The sequence below is a fragment of the Cuculus canorus genome, chromosome 5 (assembly GCF_017976375.1).
Source record: "Cuculus canorus isolate bCucCan1 chromosome 5, bCucCan1.pri, whole genome shotgun sequence".
Lineage (NCBI taxonomy): Eukaryota > Metazoa > Chordata > Aves > Cuculiformes > Cuculidae > Cuculus > Cuculus canorus.
In genome coordinates this window covers 61018162-61040476 of record NC_071405.1, presented here as the reverse complement: position 1 = coordinate 61040476, position 22315 = coordinate 61018162, and the positions used below count along the sequence as shown (strand labels likewise).

The window sequence follows — 22315 nt, the reverse complement described above, 5'->3', positions numbered from 1 at the left end:
CTGTTAGGTCCAATTAATTTGTGTTCTAACCAATTTACACAATCCTTTCAGTGCTTTACAGACTACTAACATCAAATATGTAGAACGATTCAACTGAAGTGGCTAAGCAGCATTATTTATGTAGTGGACATTTACCAGACATGACTATATGACAGAATACTGATAATTTTTGGTGATCTACATAAACCTTTGGCAGTTCTAATGCATATAATTTACTGTATTGTGTTTGCACGGCAAGGTTTTGGTAGTGGTGGTGGGCTACAGGGGTGTGTTCTCTTGAGAAGTTGCTAGAAGCTTCCTCTGTTTATGATAGAGTCAATACTCCAAGATGGACCTGGAACTGGTGAAGGCAGAGCCCATCAGCAACGATGGTAGTGACTCTGGGATAATGTATTTAAGAAGGGGCAAAACCCACTGGGAAACAGCAATTGCAGCTGGAGAGAGGAGTGAGAATATGTGAGAGCAACAACTCTGCAGACACTGAGGTCAGTAAAGAAGGAGGAGGAGATGCTCCAGGTGCTGGAACAGAGATTCCCCTGTAGCCTGTGGTGAAGGCCATGGTGAGGCAGACTGTGCCCCTGCAGCCCATGGAGGTTAACAGTGGAGCAGATATCCACCTGCAGCCTGTGGAGGACCCCACACTGGAGCAAGTTTGCTGGCAGGACTTGTGACCTCATGGCAGGGGACCCACACTGGAGCAGACTGTTCCTGAAGGACTACACCTTATGGAAGTGGCCCATGCTGGAGAAGTTCATTGAGAACTGTAGGCCATAGGAAGGACTCATGTTGGAGAAGTTCTTGGAGGACTGTTGCCCGTGGGAGGGCCTCTAGACTGGAGAAGGGAAGGGGTATGAGGAATCCTCCCCCTGATGAAGAAGGAGCGGTGGAGACAATGTGTGATGATGAATTGACAGTGACCCCCATTCCCTGTGCTCTTGTGCCACTCAGGGCGAGAAGGCACAGAAATCGGAGTGAAGTTAAGCCTGGGAGGAAGGCAGTGGTTATGGGAAAGTGTTTGTTAAGATTTAGGGTTTATTTCTTGTAATCCTACTAGGGTTTGTTTGGTAATAAATTAAATTAATTTTCATGAGTTGAGCCTATTTTGCCCATAGCAGTAATGATCTCTCCCTGTCCTTATCTCAACCCACAAACCTTTCCTTATAGTTTCACTCCTCAGTCCACCTGAGGAGGTGGGAGTTGGGCATTGGTTCTCCAGACAGTGTCAACCCACCACATTTAGTCATTGTATGAATTACAAATATCTCAACCTTAAAACACACCATAATTTTGCTATTAAATACAGAACATACAACAAACTGAAATGGAGAGTCCAAAATCCATCTTTAAAACATAATGAGTTCTATGGCTTTTAATGTCTAGTTTACAAGAAATGAACTCTGAGCTGCATTGTTTTGCTCGCACAAACTCCTTTTTCCATGGATGACAGAAGCAGAACAATTTCAGCTGAGATACCATTTGTTCTTGTTAAGTAATCTGTAGGTTTCTATTGATTCAGGCCTTTGGCCACTGCTTGAAATACAGTTCAAGAACAATAAAATACTTCTGGCTTGGCTGACTTAGTTTACTTGCAGAAAACAGACCATTATTTCATGTCATGGTATCCGGCAGAATGGTTTGTAGTAGTGCAGGGATACCAAAAAATCAACAAAACCACACAAATAAGGGATATGCTACTTAGTCTCTAAATACAGACACTTTCAGACAAAAGCTACCGTGTTCTGGCTTCTGCATAGAAAGATGGGATCTTAACGGCACTTCACAGACTGCTTCAAAGAAAATATTAAGAGGTGTAAAAACTACCTATCGTGTTTTCACCGACTCTATGTTAAAAGTGCAACTGTTGTATAATTAATCAGTAATTTTACAGATTTCTTCCAGATTTCAAACTTTACTGTTTTCCTTGTTCTGATAGTAAAGGAACAATTCTCTTAATGTCATTCCAGCTAGTGCTTCTCCTCCAGTACAAAATCTCTATTTCCATTAACAGGACAACTGTATTTTCAGGGCAGGACAGTGCCTCCCTCTGGTTCCTTGTAATAGAAGTGCTTGATAGATCTTTTTCTCTGCTCTACTGTGTACACAAATCAAAAAAGTATGCACAGTCCAAGGAAAAATTCAATTCCTCTGTCTGAATCTCCTATTGACAAAATGATAAGGAAATTGGGACATCTGGCTGCAAATAATTTGTCTTTCTCATTGATATTTTAATTTTTCTGAAGTCTATTTAGATGATGTCGTGGGACACATTACTTCGTCAACTAATACTTTTTGTTCTTTCAGATACTGACATTAATGAATATAATCTGGTGAGCACGACATAAGATTGATTAGTATCCTCTAGGACCGCTTGATGCTCCTCTAGAAGGTTTTTTTCTTAAGCATTACTGAAAACTGTTAGGTAGGTAACTCTTCATAGAAGTATGTGTAGGCAGCAACCTATTTTTTAAATTATGGCTTGAACAATCAAAAAGTGACATGGGCCAGATACTAGAAAAACTTAAGGTAACGTTATAAACCTGTGTGATTTTTAGGCTACTAGAGATAATCTAGGGGTCAACCAATAGATGGGCATGCCCCTACTTGGTCTTAGAAGTTCAGCTGACTAATAAGCAATAACCTACTAAACTTTGTCATGACAATATTGCTTGTAAGAAAGAGTGGGGAAAAAAACCTCAACAGAACAACTCACAAAAAGTTGATGTAAAATCTCAGTTCTTATTATGTGAAAATACATGGGCAGAGGCAATTCAAATAAGGTATTGTTCACATTTTTTTAAGAGCAGTCAATTCCTTCAGCAAAAGTTCTTTAACATATTGCTTTGGGGAATTAAGAAAAAGTTAGTGATGAATATAACTTTCTATTAAGCAATTTTCTTTCTCAATTGTGCGCAACCACTTACGAGCCAGAACATAACAGCTCAATCAAACCTTATTATATCAGCTTTACCTGAATCCCTTTGAAATGCACTGAGATAATTCTGATATTACTACAAGACTTAGGAACAAAAAAAGACAACTCAGAAGGAAGAAAACGGGTATCACAGCTACCTTTTTACATTCTCTTAATTTCTTCTGCCAGACAGAGTGAGCAATAGGAACGTGCTTGCTGTCAGTTACATAGCAGCTGGCTGTGATGACGTGGTGGAGTGCAGTCTTCTGGTTCATGGCTTCAAGAACTCGCTCAACATGACGGAGAGAAACTAAGGCCTCAGTCGCTATGCCACCGCTAACAAGCTGCATTGTACAAGGTACCAGAGCAATCTGTCCAGCACAGTAAAGAACATCTCCAACCTAGAAAAAGATAAAAAATAAGCAAATAAGATCCTGGGAGTGTATAGAAGGCAAGGAAGCACTTTTCTCTTTTCCAGGTGGTTTCCTTTAAGAGTACCATTCTTTGCCATCATTTGTCACAAACGGAATAAATATGTCAGTTGAAAGATAATTTTTGATACGAATTTAACTACAATATAGAAACACAGCACTGCAATAAACTTTAACCTAACAGTTAATACATGGATATATGTGTCAGCTCAAATAATAGTACAGGATGTTATTTGACTGTTACAGCTGTTGGATCACATTGATGCCCCAACCTAGTTAAATACATTCTTATTTGCTTTTTTTGAGTGATGATGCACACTATCTTTGTTTCAGTGCTATTTTCATTAATTTCTAAGTATGAAGTTTAGCTGTGTCTTATGTGTGTGTATATATATATATAAGAAAGTATAAGTATATACTTGGAACGTCTTTAGTAAACCAATTTAAAAATACTATACAAAAATTTAATTTTAAAATACTGTAAAAAAGCTAAAATACAAAAAAACATGTATGAGGAAAATGACAATCCATGAGAAACTAAAAGGAAACTGCGGATTGAAAATAAGATGCAGAAGAATGTCACCTTTTGAAAAAGGAAATAAGTAAGTGGCCAGATATACTTTGGGCTGATTTTCCAAAGTCTTCCTGACAACACTCTGAAGACCTACTTTTTTTAACAGCAGCCAGCAAAGGAAACATTTATTCTTAGCATTCAGACATATCAAAGCTTTATTATAAAATCTTAATATAAATATCAAAACTTTTCATCCTCTTAAGCTGCACTCCTCTAGAAAGTCTGTACACTTCCTGATAAGTGAAGCAGTAACTTTCATTCAATATCAAAAGAAAATGAAGTATAGAAGTGCAAAGTAAGGTGGGTGTAAGCAGCTTTAAAGTCAGCACAAGAAGCATTTCACTAGGAATAAAGAGAGGGAAAAAGGAATCTTTGGGAAGAATTTCACAGAACTTCCTGTATAAATTGCAAAAATTCCTCAGAATTAAGAATAATTAAAAAAGAAATCTGTCCTAGAAGACATAGCAATCAAACCATGTGACAGACCCATATGCAACTCCAAATCTGTCCTCATAACTGTCTGTGTCTCACAAAAGCCTCACACATGTAACTATTGGAAGAGCATCTTATACAATTTGGCACACAAGTTCTACGATTAGCAGCTGAAGAGGGGGAGGAGGCAGAGAGCAAACATATTAAATGACACCCATCAACTATTTAAATTGTTTAAAATAACCAAAATATTGTTTTGATAATGCTATATATATAATCCTGAATTTGGAAAAAACCCCCGCAAGTAATATTTTGGTTTATAGGAACAAATGGTCTTTTTTTTTTTTTTTTTTTTTAACAGTGCTATTTTAAAATATGCCATTGAGCAAGGGAGTCCAGCCAGCTACCAAGTGGCATACTGACAAGATGAGAAACAAATTCAGGAAGATATGATTCAGAGGGGCACAGGTTTGTTTTTAAAGCAAGCCATTCATTTTCACCTCTGCAAAGTGAAATTCGTGCATTAATCAAAAACTCCAATACAGGTAGTTTATACTTCTACAGAAACAAAATCACACTGGCAATATTTCTTCCTTTTTTTTTTTTTTCTGGTTGGGCTGCTGGTTTTCCATGCATCACCCATGTTAATTATTAGGTAGGCAGAAGAGCTGTTCAACCAGTTCACTTCCCCTATTCTTGAACAGATTGTTTGAGACATAATATGAATACTAATTAACGATAAAATATCTGTCACTGTTTTGAAATATGGACCAAGATAGCACTTTCTTAAAGTATCCTGGGTAGTTCTGATACAATTAGCCCCACTGGTCATAAGCAAGGTCAAAAAAAATCTCTGAAGGACTTGAGCAAAATTGGCGCCACTTTTGGCTCAGATTCAGTGGGAATTGAGTTCTTTAAAAAATTAATTAAAAAAAAAATCCCTCTCTTCCTAAGGTACTTGTTTGTGTCTTATGTGGTAATTAATAGAAAAAGAGTGCTCCTAACATGCCACCATGCTATGGAAGGGTGGATGCAAGGGGCAAAAAGGGGAAAAAGGTCAAAACATGGCCACAGGTTTGTGGCAACTTTATTTCATGGGGACATAATTTAAGATAAGGGAAGGAGAAGGGATCTTTGTCTTCTCTTTCCCTGTGACTTGGTCATGAGAAGCGAGCATAAATAAATAATCAGCAGGGGCAAAGCAGCAAACCATTTACAAACACTGTTTTAGCAGATTTCAAGAGGTTGTCTCTAGAATGTTAGAAGCATCATACAGAAAATTGTTAGCAGGGTAAAAAGCGCTTAAAACAAGGAAGACATCATAATATCTTGTTCACAGTATTGAAATCTTACAACAGGAAATGTCACAATCTATGGTGTCAGCCCTTGTGTTGTGAAAGTGTTCAGCAAAACCCTACTAGAACCTTGCAACAGTTTATTCTTTTCGAGCATCTTACAAGCCTAACAGAAGATCTTTCAGACTATAGATTCACAGTGTATCCAGTCTAGAGGACTCACATATCCAGTTAAATTCAACACAGAAACAAAACTGCAATATAATCATAGAATCGCTAGTTTGGAAAGGACCCACTGGATCATCGAGTCCAACCATTCCTAACAATCCCTAAACCATAGACATGTATTTATACACTAGATGTCTCAGCTTACAGTGATGATTTAATTTTCACTGCAGCCCATACATGTAATTTCTAGTGCTAAAATTTCATTACAGATTTGACAAATAAAAAACAAAAAAAAAATACTCGTACTGCTGAGATGCTCAGTTATACCAATTTATTTCCATTACAGCTGCACAGCAGCAAGCAGTTCATAACTGGGGCCTCATGTGATTCCACATTGCTTTCCTTTTTATTTTCATTTGTATGTTAAACGAAAGGTGAGTCTTAATAAGGTAATACAACAGTTTAGCAGCTGTTTTGCACAGTTAGCACAACTGTAAATAATCAAGGGAATTTAATGGACAATCACAACCTCAGAGTATGTAGTCCATACTCAAACACACAGGAATGCTAAATTCTTATTTAAGAATTACTACTTTTCATAGTGCTGCTGAGCTGTAGGAAGTAGGTATAATCTAGAGCAGATCACAATTAATACAGAGGGAAGACAATCTAGTAGCAAATTATTATTTAATTTCAGCTTTTTTTTTTTTTAAACTGCATTCGCTTTTTAGGAAAGTATCTACAGTACCACGGAAAGGACGCTTTGGTGCACTTAGAACTGTTCTATCCCATGAACAAGTTTTTAACAATTTCATAAGCTACTGAAAAGACAGAAAGTATCTCCCACAAAACATAATTCAGGACAACTGAAGAGAAACAATGAGAAAAACTGACTTAATTGGACTTAAGGACTACTTAAGCCGCTAATTAGCAAGAGTAAGCCATAATTATTGCTTTTTGCAAAGAAACAGAAGTAACAGAATACCTATAGATTCACACTGATTTGCTTTTTTTTTTAACTGAAGGCCAACAGCAACTATGGAAACTTTATAAAACTTTTCCTGCTGATGTTAATAAAACTTGCCTGTGATTAACTTGTATAATAGAAAAATCACAAAGAATTTCTAATGGAGATAGTTCAACCATTTACCTACAGGTATTTAGGCCAATGTTAATAGATGCATCACACGAACAAAGGCATGTTTCTTGGAGAAGACGAAGTCAATATGCAATCAGCCAAATCTCTGCTATGAATGCAGTTTGGTGACTGAGTGACTGCTGCCCTTTAACAGGTCAGGGTGCACGAAAGATTTAGTGACCCCCTGACCTAACAGTGATATAAGCCACCATTATGTTCAGTCAATGTAAATAAGCATAACTGACAATGCGCTAATAGGTTGCCTCTGGTCAGCCATGTGTACCTCTGACCTTAATGAAGACCTAAATCAATTAATACTTCAGGCAATAAAGACCTCTAGCTGACTAAGTTAGATAGAAATCATCTTTTCTAACTGGATTAACGCTGTGAGGTGGTGAACTTCTTATTTAATGTATGATAATCCTTTCTTCCTAGGGCCCTCTTATGCTAGCTAATGATGGTAAAATTGCTTTTTGCGATGTGAAATCTTTTATTCAACTACTTAGTGTGAATAAAGTTTTAAAGGTACCATTTAGACAAAAGTAACTGAAAAGCTTTAAGTTTACAGTATGAACAGAAAATGTATCTGACTAACAAGGTTGATACACCACAACCTTCAATATGATTCACTTTTTTCTCAAACTTACAAATTTGTAGTCTAAAAATTCCATAAATGAATTGATCACCCACAGCTTATTTTCATATAGACTTTCTTTTAAGAAAATGTGTACAGTTATCAGTACACTAAAAGATTATCTATTCCAAAATGAAAAATAAAAACAAAGTTATGATTATCTTTGATGAAAAAAATTTGACACTTATAAGAATCCACATAAAACCCTTGCATAGCATACTCAAAACTCCAAACCTTTCCTTTAAATAAAATAGTGCTTTTTCTTAGTCAGGTCAAAAAAGTAAAATTAATCAATAACCTGGTATTGCTATCTTATTGAAATAGCTGTAACATTTCCACCATTTTCAGAGATTTATAACTCAGTTTTCAAATGCTGTGACTTCAGCTGGCTAATTCTCATTTTCGGACGGAGCTTCATATGTTTCAAAATGTATTTGATCACCTAATCTACAAGACTACAAAACACATCTTTTAGCATTGTTCTTCACTATTAAAATTTATTTTATCTAAGTGTGATTGGAATTTTTCTCTTTGAATTTAAATATTTGTGGGCTGAAAGTTCAGAGAACAAATTTTATCAAGAGTTGAACAAAAATAATGCCATTTCATGCACGCTAAACTAGAGTGTGTAAATTTTTTTTATCTGCAGTTTGGCAAAATTAAGATATACCATCCCACAAAATCATATTTGACACAGCACAGTGTTATAATGCTATCAATACACCTAAACTTTTGCACATTTCCTAATTGGAAATTATACCAAAGAGAAGTATCACATCATACAGTGTGCATACACTAAGCAGCACAAAAACTGGCAGTTCTTTAATAAGGCTACTAACTCAACAATGCATCTGAAGCAGCTGCAATATTAACCACTAGGAATACCAAATCAGTTTAAAAAAAACTCCATTTGAGTACCTCCTATTCCTGCTCTATACTGCCCAAATGATTTACAGTTACAGATCTTTGCAATTCTCTAGAAATCAAATAATTCAAATTCAGTCTTTTGACCGTGCAGGATTTACAGCAGGCAATCTCATGCAAAAAATTCCTGAAGATCGGTGGCACCCTGAAATTTAACAAAATGCTATATACACAGACTTGAGAGGGTAAACCAGGTTAGAAAGCTTAAAAGAAATTAAATGAATGCTTCAGCTTCAAAAACATAGTTTAACAACTGTTTTATCACAGAAAATTGTAGTATTTGTGTATGCATTTTTAGCAATGTGTTGGTTATATTTAAATCTTGATCAATGCCAAATCAGTTTTATTCTGCTCTACAACTGATGGAAATAAACCCCCCAAACTTCTGATTTAGAGAAGGCAAAGTTCAGAAACTGAAAATTTCACAGAAAAAACACCCCAAAACCTGCCATTCACATTCCAAGGTAGTATAAGACACAAACCAAAACTAAGCCTAGCTTTTAAAGTCAGCAACTGTAGTCATAAAGACCTACGAAAGGTTCTAATGAAGTGGGTAAAAAAGGCTTGCCATCTAATACATCTCCGTGGGCATGACAGCTAGTCTGAAGTCTTCTCCACGACTCTCATTTTGGTCCATTCAGAATCTCCAGAACACAGAGAGAAAATGAAGAAACTGGAGATAAAATATTCTTTACTTACTATGCCTATTTTGGCCAATGTCCTGTACTAGCATATAGGGCACATATTGTTCCTTTACAGAAAATTACAGTAGACAGTCAGACTTAATTGCCACATAGAATAAAATGTACTCCACATCCTAAAGGATGCTTTTTCCTAAATAGAAAAAAAGCAGCCTCCCTACTTGAAGTTTACAAGAGTATCATTCTTTGATGCATTTCTTCCTTGGGACAGGGCAATTCTAGTCTTTGTGACTGTTAAACTGTCACCTTTTACAAAGCCTATCATTGCCTCTCAAGCTTTTGAAAAAATTGCAAGTTCTCACACAACCACATTAGCAAAATCTGCCAACTGTGAAAAATTACAGAACCCTCAGCTTTATGAACATACCTTATCTAAAACATGCAGTAAGACCTCCAAACTGATTATCATTTACTCATTTCTTATTCATATCACTTTAATGAAGATGCCAAACTACACAAATGGGGAAAAAAAAAACCCCTATGATTGGTCTACTCCACAATGATCAGGGTTGGGATGGGGAATGAGAGATTTAATCAAATCAGTATTTACCAAGAAAAGTAAAGTCATAATCAGGGTTCAGAAAAAACAAGGTGGAAAGGATTACTATCTAAAAGTCTAAAGCAGGGCAAATGACTCAATGCAGTCACGGACTATTGAGCAACGGATACTGCATTTTTAGAAAATGCATATTATGTCCACCACAGCTGATTGCGGTTTTTAATTAATTATATATGCATGGATAAGGGAGGATAATGGTTGCAATTCATGTGGATTCTTAAAATATCTAATACAGAATATTTGGAAATTATTTTTAAGTCTCCTAATTATAAACGCTGTTAACCAGCTGATAGTCTGTAAGAAGAAAGTAATGAAAATGCCAGTGTACTGAAGTGAGGTGCCGTAGGGATTGGTATTAGGCCTGATTTTGTTTAACATCTTCATTAAGTCAACGGAAGAAGGGATTAACAGCATGGTAATGAAATCCACAGAGTATACCAAATTAGAATGTGCATCAGTGGATATAATAAAAATGGACACAGATAGGTTTGAAATAAAGGCAGGAAATAAGAAAATTATACTTAACTTGGAAGAAACGAAAACTCATGCCAGAACATATGCAAAATTATTTCGAAATACAGATATTTATAACAAGAAAACTTGACTGCAGAAGGGCTGAATAGTGTACATTAAATCATAATTGCTCTTTATTAGATGTCAATTCAGTATAGGACACAAGAAGATACAGTCTTTGTTCTCATGAAACAGGTCTAATTTATTAAATCTACCAAATATTTGTTCCAGAATAAGTAACACCTACCCCTGGCTAATGAAAGAGTGAAATTTTCTAAAAATGTCAGGAACTGGTATCATACCCTTTAGGAAAGGTACGTTTTCTACATTTCAAAATGAATGCTGTAAAAGATCAGGTAAAATCAAAGTTTCAGATGATAATCCAGAACTTCTTAAGTATCTTTTTTCCCAGAAGGTTTTACATTTTATCATTAATACTGATTTTCAGTTTACAGGGTAGCATAGCTGCATTCAAAGTATGAAAAGCATTTTAATCTGCTAGGGTAAAGACATAAAAATTCAAACTTCACTTTCTTCCCCCTCTGCTAAACAGAAAATGTTTAAACCTTTCATGTGGTTACATAAGCACTGATTTGGGGTTCACACACTGTGACTACTATCCTAAATTTATTCTGATAAGGATAGCTTTGTAACATATCATCATTCTTTCTTTGTCAGTTCTGTGTGTATAAATGTATATATATAGATATAGATATATAAAAGATATATTTATCCTGTTCACATGACATTCCTCCCTCCTTGATTTCTATATTTTTCTCTACCAATGCTTACAGTTCTAGGGGACTGGAGAGCACTAATAATAACAGAGAGAATTATAAGGTAACTGTATCCACACACACAATATCTGAAGGAAGATAAAAAAGATAAAGTGATGTGATATCCTTATACGCCTATAATTGTTTATATTACATATTTTTTCTCTACTTTTATCCTTAAACACACAATCTACTTCAAAAGCGATCTCATAATTTCCTTTCCACGCTAAGTGAAGTTTCTACTATGTCCACTTACAGTAAACTAAATCATCACATAATCTACCACTGCAGTGATAAAGCAGTCCAAGAAGGCATAGTAGAAATTTCTAGGTTGAAGTTTCTTCTAACAGTAAGGGTGCTACTGCTTAAGGCTGTAGCACTGTTCTGGAATACAGCATCCAAGGAGAATTAAGACTGCAGTCATAAATGCCTCTGAAGAGTGAGTTGCTTTTTTTTCCATTCTTACCTTCCTTTGCAATCCTCACTCATGCCAACTGTCGGATAGGTTAGTGTGATTATAAACAGAAAAGGGACAGCTAGGCAGAAAAAACACTCTGTATTGAAAGGTGAAAGCTGTTCATCACACAACAGTAATTCACAGTGTATGAAACACATCAACACTGTGACATTCTATTCTTACAGAAAAGATTTCATTTCCCAGCCATCACTTGGCTTAATATTCTTAGTCAAAATATGCTTTTCATTAATGTCACTGGCTACTTTAAGACAGTGGTTTGAGATAACTGGAAGACAGGAAAGAAGCAGTTCCATAAAAATAAGAATGAGTTAACTGAAAACAGTTAACTGGAATAACAGCATTACTAAACTAAAAATGATAGTTCCCATTCTATGTATATAATGTGGTTTTGTACTTTACCTATCCTCTATATATACACCCAGTCTCACTTGGACTTTACGTGTATCTATGACTACCTAAACAATCAACATTAAAACACTTTAATATATGTCTAAGTTTTAGTGCAGAAGTCCGATTTATAATAGACATACCCACCATTTTGCAGTGGAAATGAAAGGAGACTTATTCATGTAACTAAAAGTACATGTACAGTATACATAATAGTAATGCATACAGAATATAACATACACAACACATAGCATTCATCACAATCTTTTACCTATTCGTTCATATTGCAGCGATAACACTTTCTTACACAAGAGAATACATTTATCTAGGGACCCAATGTTCCATACAAAAATTTAAGCCAAGTTCTTATTATACTTATAGAAACTGAAACTAACAAAGATCCACCAATATAGTTAATATTCTTGGCCAAACTAATGTCATATTATTTTTTCTGTGCGGTCGATTAAACCAAACTTGACAAAGACATGAGTTTGGGTATTAGGAACCCCATGGTATCAGCTGCAAAATCCAGCAGCAGAGTCCATACTTTAAATTCTGTGTTCTGAGCAGTAAGACATTACCCAATCCATAAATTAGAAGAATTCGTAATTTGACAGTGACAATGTGTTATTCATTCTCATATAATCTGAAATACAATGTTCGTGAAGTGCAATCTAAGAAAAAAAAAATGCATTAGGAAAGTAATACTCTTGCTACATGTGTGTAATTGCCTATCCTAAAATCTAAAGATTCCCAGCAGTTAGAAAATATAAAATTAATGGGAATAGCAAAAGACAGCAACAGTCTACTAAATACCCTCATCGAAACACATTTTCACAACTTTAATTTGTAGTACCCTTAAATACTGACCTTTCATCAGAATCGCAGCGTAGACAACATCCCTATATCACTTAATTCCTAAATGTGCAATCAGGCAGATTTTACTATGTACCTTTCAGAGGGCAGTCTCACCACAGCAGCATTTCATAACAAGAAGTTACCTATTTACTAAGAGGTAACTTGTAGCTTTTAAAAATTAAGTTTTCATAACAAATTATATTTAAATTCTGTGTTATAATTGGACTGTGTCATAATTATATTCTGTGCTTTAAGATATTAATTTCAGTATAGAGTTAGAATCTTGTATTACACACTTTCCTATTTTTTCTGTGTTTTTTTTTCTGTACATTCCCATCTTATTTATTTTTCTCTTATAATACTTACTTTCATGGAATTTTCTAGGTGGTTTAAAAGGACAAAAGTTGGGAACTGGAAATTGCAGTATATTAACACTTTATGAGTAACTGATCATTTACTAATAAAATAGGTATCTTGTGTTACGTCAACCAAGCTGCAATCATGCTTCTATCAATCTTAGAACATAAAGTGAGATCAAGAACCAGTGCTTGCAGACTTACCATGTACTTGGCCCCTTTTCTTTGCACTATTAATAAAAGTAGTTACTTTGGATACTTATATCAAAACCCATTGCAGAGTCAAGCCCTGTGATACAGAAATAGGTATGAATAGCTTTGAAACTAAGAGGGGGTAAATAAGAGGAAGGCAGGGGCAGAATGCAGTAAGGAATAACCCAGAAATTACGTTAATCAGATGCAATATTGCCAAGATCCAAGTTCAAATTACTTCTTTGTTATTTTGCCTGGTAATGCCAGTGCTGTTGTAGTAACTGACAGTCCAGGAAGCACTGTCTTCAGTGTCTTCTACTGTAACTGTTCTAACTTCTTTAAATAAATTCATGTTCTTGGACCAAGACTGTGTTCTATTTCTTGCTAAGTATTTTACTTAATATACTAAAAGTTAATACAGGATGGGAAGATTCCTCTCTATGGGAAAAAATATTACTAAAGATCTGAAAAAGCTTTACAATAAACACTGAATCAAAACTGATACATTCCTGATTATGATTTCTTGATAATCCAATACCGTCCAAAAGCAAATGACCTACTGAAATTCCAAGTATTTCAAATGGCTGTGAGATGTCTATTGTTAACTTCCAGCTTTTTAAAATACTAAGCATTTAGCAATATGAAAGTTACTTAACATACAATAAGCCTTACACTGCAGAACATTTAGACCTATGATCCTGTATGAACACAATATTTGAGAAATATTCAGGCTACCTCAAAAGAAGTGAGATGATTAAATGGAAATCATGTGGGGAATGTAGATATAATTACACTTTCTAAAATAAAATAAAAAGTACTTACAGAAGCCTAATGTGAATGTGAGATGTGTCAAGAAGTTCTCTTTGAAGTATAATGGGTAAAACTTACTCGAGCACAGAAATTATGAATTAGAAATGGTATCAGTGACATTACTATCAGAAAATCATTGAACTTTTTATATGAATCTTATGAATAACCTATAGAGTACCTCTTCAAAAACAGAGGCTGTATCAAAGTCTACAACGTCCGTTGAGTACAGTTTAAATACCTAATTTTGCTTTTTGAGCTTAGGAAAATTATAGGTGTTCCACTGAAAATAAGACCTTGTACAGCAATATGAATGTCTAATAATTTGCCCATCCACCCCAACAGAAAGAACTAGAATCAGCACAGTATTTGAGAATTACGTAAAAACACCAACATTTATAAGGACGAAAACTGTCTTGTACAAATTTTATATTCTTTTTCACATGGTATATAAGATTGAAGTTGCATGACTTGACTGTTCATCTATCAGTTTTATGTAATGGTTAAGTAAAGGGTTTTGTTGTTAGAAGAGTTTAGCCTAAATTCAATCAGCAAGAACTATTTGTTATGAAGTCCAGTGGAGTATAGTTAACACACAGCATCTTTCAATGAGTGGTTCCAGAGTTTGTGTTTGGCAAAATAAGTGTTAACAGCATTTAACTCTGAACTTCAAGGTTTCTGCCATGTAGGCCTGAATCTTAAGAGTTCTTCAATAAAAAATGGTTATATGTTTTGGCAGAAAAATATCATATGCCGATAGTGAAAAATTAAATGTTCAAAACTAAGAGAAATTAACTACTTCTGTGACGTATATTTTGAACTTGTAATAGATAGTCTGATTCTTCAGAAAAATAGCTCTGTTACAATCAGGAAGGAACTAATGGGAAATGAAGAAGGGTATGAAACAATAATGCATATAATATGAAGAAACATGGAGAAATAGAGTAATTCTAACCAATATTTTTTTGTTGTTTGTAATGCTAACTCATGGTGTCACAGACATTTATGTAAAGGAAGGTTATTCATTGTAAGTTTATATAATGTGTTGATTTTTTGTGCAAAATTTAGTAGAAGCAGAAATTGCATCTTGCAGGACTAGCCTCTGGATGCAAGACAAGTTAATGGTGAAATTCAAATGAAATAAGCCTTTTGAAAGACCATCAGAGAACAATAAATCAGCTCAACACCTTCCCAACACAGGAAATTGAGAGTTAACCAGTGTACCCGATTTAAAATTTTTTTTAAAGGTGGAATAAATCTGCTACAGGGAGCTGGTTTGATAGACCTTTGAAGGTCTTCAAAACTCTCACTAATATGTTATTCTCTAAAAAATATTCCCATAATTCTGCTGTCTCCCATCATTCTTTGCCTCAAGATTCATCTGTCAACTTTGATGCATCTTTTAAAGTACCTCTCCAAGCCTAAAAGCCATGACTACAGACCACAGAAGAGAACTCTTTGCTTTGAAACTTTCTGATCAATCAGAAGATCATTTACCTGCAAGCATTATTTGGTGAAGCTAAAGCGGCACATCAACCAGCAGCATCTGAAGGCTGAGGCAGCAAAACGTCAACAACAAATTGTCATTGGCATTCCATTTATGAACCTTCAAACAGCATCAGATCTTTTCCATGGGAAACCAGATCAGGTCAGACTGGAGATGAATATTTCTTAACAAGCTAACCATCAAAAGAACTTACGTTTTGAATAAAAAGGCTATCATTTGTTGATTTGAATATCAAAGGGATCCACTGCAAACTCCCAGTCTAGAAAAACCTCCCTAAGCTACACCAGACAGGTGTTTAATAATCTATTATTAAGGCACTATTTTAGGTTACTCAGAATCATAAAAAATAGCTGTAACTGTGAAGCTGCAAATGGGACTGCACAAAGAAATGAATGCTATTAACATACTATTAACAATTCAAAAGAATGAGTTGACATACCAATCAAACTTGTTAATTGACTGTCAATGGCCTGTCCCTGAATATACAACATGACTGCATTATATATTTCAAATGCTGACAGGAAGACAGTTTCATTTGCATTAACTTCATAAACTGATCAACAACCAAACTGCCACATACATTTATAATGGGAAGCTGAATCATTTCAATATTCATGCAGCTCTGTAATTGTAAATTAGGTGCTGGCAAACAATACAATATTGTACATACTCTAAAATATCCTAAATTTCTCTGACCCACTTTCTTTTTTATTTTAAAAGAGCAGTGGAGAAAAGTTGTCTCTTACAGAGATGATTATTACTTTAATTTATGGTTCATGCCTCAGGCAAAATTTGTTGGCAACCTACTTTGCAACCATGGTTTATAACTCTCTTCTAAATGCATAACTGGTCTTCAATATATGAGGCACACAAGGTGACGTAAAATTTTTCTTGCTTTAGTTCTGTGAAGCGTAAATACCATTAAAATACAGAGTAAACCTGTAAAATAAGTGAATGAAAATCTGTACTATTTCCCTGCTATGACACTAAGCAGATGTTAGCACTGAAACCACTGAAACTTTCTAATTAGACATTGAAACATATAATTTAAAGTGGAAAGTATTGTTCTTGCATATCCTTCCCCATGTCGTAGGATTTATTGCTCTCAGAGGTCCTGTCTATTTAAAGTATGTTTCCTAAAAATATCTCATAATTACACCCATTCAGTTTCAGTGGGATTGACAGTGATAGCAGCTGAAATGGCTGTGATAGTGCTGCCATTTTAGCCAAATGGTTAGTCAGATGTACTCTGAGCTAGATACAAATCATAGGAGTTGAGAGCAGAAGTGCTCATGGCTCTTCCATATTTCTGCACATATCTATCAATGCAGCGGAAATGACCAAGGGCTGATAATAGCAGGAAAATGACAGAAAGAATTCCCAATAAAGGACACAGGGCAACATTCTTCACTTTTCTCATTTAGGATCTCCTCCTGCTACAATTACTATCTTGCACTTCTGCTTATTGAAAAAATACAGTTGTAACAGAGCTAACAGAGAAGCCTTCAATGTTGTCATTAATGGCTCTCCATATTAGTATCTATTCGTATGCTTTAATGATATAGGGTTGATATGAAAGAAGAAATTAGTTTTTATTTGTTCATGAAGTGCTATAGGCATATTTATCACTCTTTATATAGAAATAATAATATCTCAGTCACTTTGAGAATCAAAGAAATGAAGCTAAGCAGAAATGCCACAAATGAAGATTAAGTCATGAGGGTCTGGAAGTGTTCCACTGAAGGCTAAGTAGTAATTGATCAAAAATTCTGGAGTTGGCAGGTCAGTCACATTCCCTCTATATCTGTGTGATCTGGAGGAAGAATAAGTAAGTTTTAAACATCTCAACCGTAAATGCACATTGTCTTCTTTTGCCCTCTTTTATTATTACTACCTGTCATTCTAGCAGTCACTTCCCTGGCTTAAAGTTATTACCAGAAGAGCCTAGCACTTATATACTAGCATAACCATATAGATATCACATAAACGTCCAATAAATCTGCAGTCATGACAATCTTCTCCTGCATTTCCCTTCAGATAAAGAATATCAGAGGACAAGTTCTCTGCTATACATGTGAGCTGCTACATTTTAGACTTCATTATTTTTAGCGTAGGTGTAAGATTGAGAAGCAAAAAATTTTCACATTTATTGTTCTAGCAACTGCAATTGAAGAGTAAGACTAACAAACAGAAATATAAAATCTTTAGAAAAGGTGAGCCACTGGCATTCCCAAATCATCCTAAAGGGTAATCATGAAAGATTACTCATACTACAAATTAGATATTAGCTTTGATATCTTCCCTGAAGTATAAGCTGAGTAACTGTTATACGGAATAACATCACATGATGGGTACTGCTAAGTTCTTACACTGACAAGACAGGGATCATTAAAACTTCAACAGTCGTTCAGGTAATCAATGTAATATAAGCAGTACGTGATTAAAACCATTTGAGAGACGAAAAGTGTCAAGGTAAAGAACTGCTCATTACTCAAAGGACATAGTATCTATGAAATCAGTCACCTTAGACGGAGTTGGTCATTTATTACTGGTACTAGTAGTAGCCTACAACCACAATGTATTCAGTAATTCATGCTCCAAAATGTATAAACTTTGTATAAAACACATACTTATGTATAAATATATAAACTTTGTATAAAATACATACTTATATACAGCTGAAATATATGCACATGTACGTACTACTGTAAGGGGAGTGATGTGACATATGCTCAAGTTTCAAAAAGATAGTTGATTAATTTTAAGGAGCTACAGTTTGTCTACACTGCTTCAAAACTTACATTTGAAATAGTCACTTTCTAATTTACTCAAGTACACATTATCAAAGAGATTTTCACTATTTTAGTTGAGATATTCTTGACTCTCAACAGTCTGTGGCCAGCACTGGTTTTGCATGTGGGGATAAAAGCTCCAGTCCTTGGGAAGAATGAAACTTCTATTGTGCAGATAAAATCCCATCCATGTGGGAAATTGTCCTTTCTTGGAGATCAGCATGAGGCTAGAGAACTAATTTGAACACAAACTTGATTATCACAGAAATCATGATCATTATCTTTCAATGGGAAGACAGGCTTCTTAAACTTCACTGTCTTTAGAAAGCTCACAATAAATTACAGATGTTTTATAGGACCAAAATGGATTAAGTAGAAAGAGCACACAGCTGCACATAGATTTGTTTTTGATGAACATAGTGAGTACAAGAAATATGCAATCAGTATTTTTGCTGAACGCATTACTGTCAGTTGCTTGGTGAGTAATGGCAAAAGTCAGGACTTGCATTATACTGTACTGCAGCGGTAGAAGAGTTCAAGGAAATAATCCCATTTCAAGTTCATAATTGAACAATGAGCAGCATAACACAAACCTGTCTCTATTTGCTATTTTTATAAGGAAAAATTGAGATGAACAATACAAAATTTATTGTAACTTACTGAGAAAACATTTATTGAATTAGATGCCTAACAAAAATATTCTAGCTTGCATTCCAGTTCTTTTTCCATTCTCACAGAAGAAACTTCACTCTGAGATATGCTATAGTCTGAATTGTTATTAAGATTCTTAAAAATACAGTAATTAAAAACATAAATTAAGGGGTTTGTCCATTTGGATTGAAAAGAAGGAAATAGTAAAAGGGTAAGGTATTCCACATTCTTGTGCAGCATCAGTGCTTATTTTGTGTAGGAAAGCACAAAAATATTAGCAGTGGCTTATACTTACTTCTTACCTACAGCTGTCATGGAGAATCAAGGGGAAAAGGAAATAATTCCGAAATCAGGAATATCCCTTGTATAAAACATATAGTTCTAACGTTAGTCTAATTATTTAAAAACTATAGGTGTAGCAAGGAAGCTAAGTATAACAAGGAAGCTAAGTTATTGATGATCTGCTCTATCAAGGATAAAGTTGAATCAATGTTTTGTAAGCACAGAAAATCCACCATCATCCAGTTTTCACTTACTGTATAACATTTAATTTATAGAATTCAGAATTTAGGAAAAAACCAAAGCCTTGCAGATTTGTTACTGTTACGAAGAAGAAAGCTGGAACTTCACACAGTGTGAGCTGCAAACAGACTTCACTGAGATTCTTCCGGCACTTTCTCAATCACAGAATAAGATCTGTCAGATTCCTTCGCATGAGAGAAAGGCCCAGAAAGATAAAGTTTGGCAAATGTTTAGTATCCCACTAGCAGAAGACTGCTTCTACCATCTACAGAAGACTCAATCCCAAAAAGACATATCTTATAAATACGTCTTTTTAACTTTATGCTCTCTGTCTATGGGCTGAGGTCAATCTAATAACTCCAGAAATTACATAAATTTGATAATTGTTAAAGGCCAATTTAGAATTACTAAAATTATCTACCAATATTACAAAGTTAAGCCACAGGAAATGAAATCAACTGCATTTCATCTGAGCATTTGTCACAGAACAGTTGTAGCATTTTTAAGCTATATTAGTTGCATGACCACAACATGAAAAAAGGCAAACCAAACATTTTTCATTAATTCAGTTGTAGCTAGTGACAGCGTATTACTTACAATGCTCATCCCAGCCTTCACAGGAATCCTATCCTCTTCAATTGTTATAATTAACTCCCTTCCACAGAGGCAGGGAACTGGCACATATCCAGAGAAGCGAAAAGAAGCCTCTTCTGCTGGTGGATTAGTCTCAATACTGCCAATGATGTTTATTGGGTATTGGACCTTGATCTGGGCAGTTCTTCAGTCAACGAGAGAAAAATCTTACAAACAAATGAGGGCTTTTAATGCCCAGTTTTCCAAGGTAGGAGTGTCACTGTGATTTCTTCCTTTTACAGCCATGAGATTAGGTTGTTGTAGAAGTCTAGCATGTTAGAGATTTCAAAGTGGCATTGATCTGCTGTTTGAGCTCTGATCAACTTTAGACTGCTAAGACAGTGAAAAAGGCTTCTTTCTTCCCTTCATGTTCAGAGGGTTTCCTTCTATCATAGAGGCACTGGGTTTGTCTGTCCTAACTGGTAATAAATGCATGAACCCAAAGATGATAATTACCTCTAGATGTATAAAATGTGTACATTAGATCTCAGTAGAATTAGTCTGCTGTCTGCCTTCCACAAAACCATGTATGCCATGTAATTTACAACTCCTAATTCAACCAACTCATACTCTAACCACTATAAAGTAAAACAATATTATAACTGTACCGTTGTGTTTTTTAATGGTAAAGCACGTAGTTTAAAAGTTTACTACATCCCTGTTAGGAATACAATACCAATGATGCAGCAACACCACCACCACCCACAAATAAAAATAACAAGGAAACAACCATTTTACTATTTCAGCCTAAGATAAGTACATACCAAAAAACATAGTGCAACAATCCAATTTCCTGCTTATACCATGTATCTCATAACTCATGAAGCCTACATAGTATACGGATGTGCTACATCATCATAGTTTCCAGAAACATTCCACAGTGCTCAGCTGTTTTAGTGTTGTTTTAGCATTGAATCATTTAGTTTCTTTACAATGACTTAATAATTCATACTGTATTTCTAAAAGCCAAAAAAAAATACCTTACCAGACCAAGAGCAGCAGTCACTAATGTGAAAACTACTGCTTCCTATATAGCAAATGCGCTCTATCAATAAGGCGCCTAAATTACTCATTCAACACCAAATGTTCCCAAATTTTAGCCTTAAACTTCTAAACCCTTCTTCATTATATGCTGAGCAGAAGCTCTTTGAAATCTGACAGACATATATACTAAGACTCTCGACGATGGCTGAGAATTTTGATCTGGAAGCCCACAGGTAAACAATCCATAGTCCACCTTGAGACATTTATGAAACAAGTCTGTCTCTCTGCAATACTTGTTTGTGTATGTACACATACCTATATATATATACACACACAGAAATAAAATAAACTTACGTGTACTATCAACACTATTTTCATACACTATGTATATTCTGGTTACAGATTAAAGTAATTTCATTAAAAAAATAAAAGGCATAGAAACAGCAGGAAGACTTTCAATCACTTCAGCAACCTGCACAGAATAGAAATATGAGAGGATGATCCAGCCTGATAGGTCAAGAGATCATAATTGAGTAATAAAAATCACAAACAATAAGATAAAGGGAACATAGGAAGAAAATAGGAATCTAGAAATTATATGAAAATTACAGTTTTGCTGAATAGCCAAATGACACTGATGGAGCTTACTGCAATGCAGTGACAGCTTAAAGGAATGCCTCTGTGAGCCGTGTAGGAAAAGTAATTTGTGATGAAATGTGGTAGAAACATCTACTGATTTTTGTCTACAGGATATACATTTAGCACAGCAGTGAAACAATTTCATTACGCTGCAGTTTGGAAGTTCCCTCCAAGCTCAGATACAGAATTACACCTTCAGTGGAATCAGACTATAAATGCATATATTAAAATTCTATTTTAATTTTGTCACTGGAAATTCAAAAGCAAGTAATTCCCACAAGTCAGTCACTGCACAATTTTGATCAAAATTTCTTATATATCCATTATTAGCAGTCATTCTTTATTTACATAATCATATCCACATGTTGTGTGGAAGCCCTGTTTCATGCAACAGGCAGATGTTTGCACATTATAGGGTTGGTTTCTTTGCTTTTTAAAACTGCTATAGAGCTA

The 22315-nt window shown here is 35.1% G+C and overlaps 1 protein-coding gene across 17 annotated transcripts in view; it reads right to left on the bottom strand.

Annotated features, from left to right (window-relative positions):
• Nucleotides 1-22315, bottom strand: part of DPH6 (diphthamine biosynthesis 6) — a 204941-nt gene that overhangs the window by 62468 nt on the left and 120158 nt on the right. For all 17 annotated transcript variants that reach the window (XM_054068070.1, XM_054068079.1, XM_054068073.1 and 14 more), the window contains one exon: nucleotides 3070-3312. In XM_054068070.1, the coding sequence (XP_053924045.1) occupies nucleotides 3070-3312 (243 nt within the window). The remainder of the gene's footprint in view (nucleotides 1-3069; nucleotides 3313-22315) is intronic.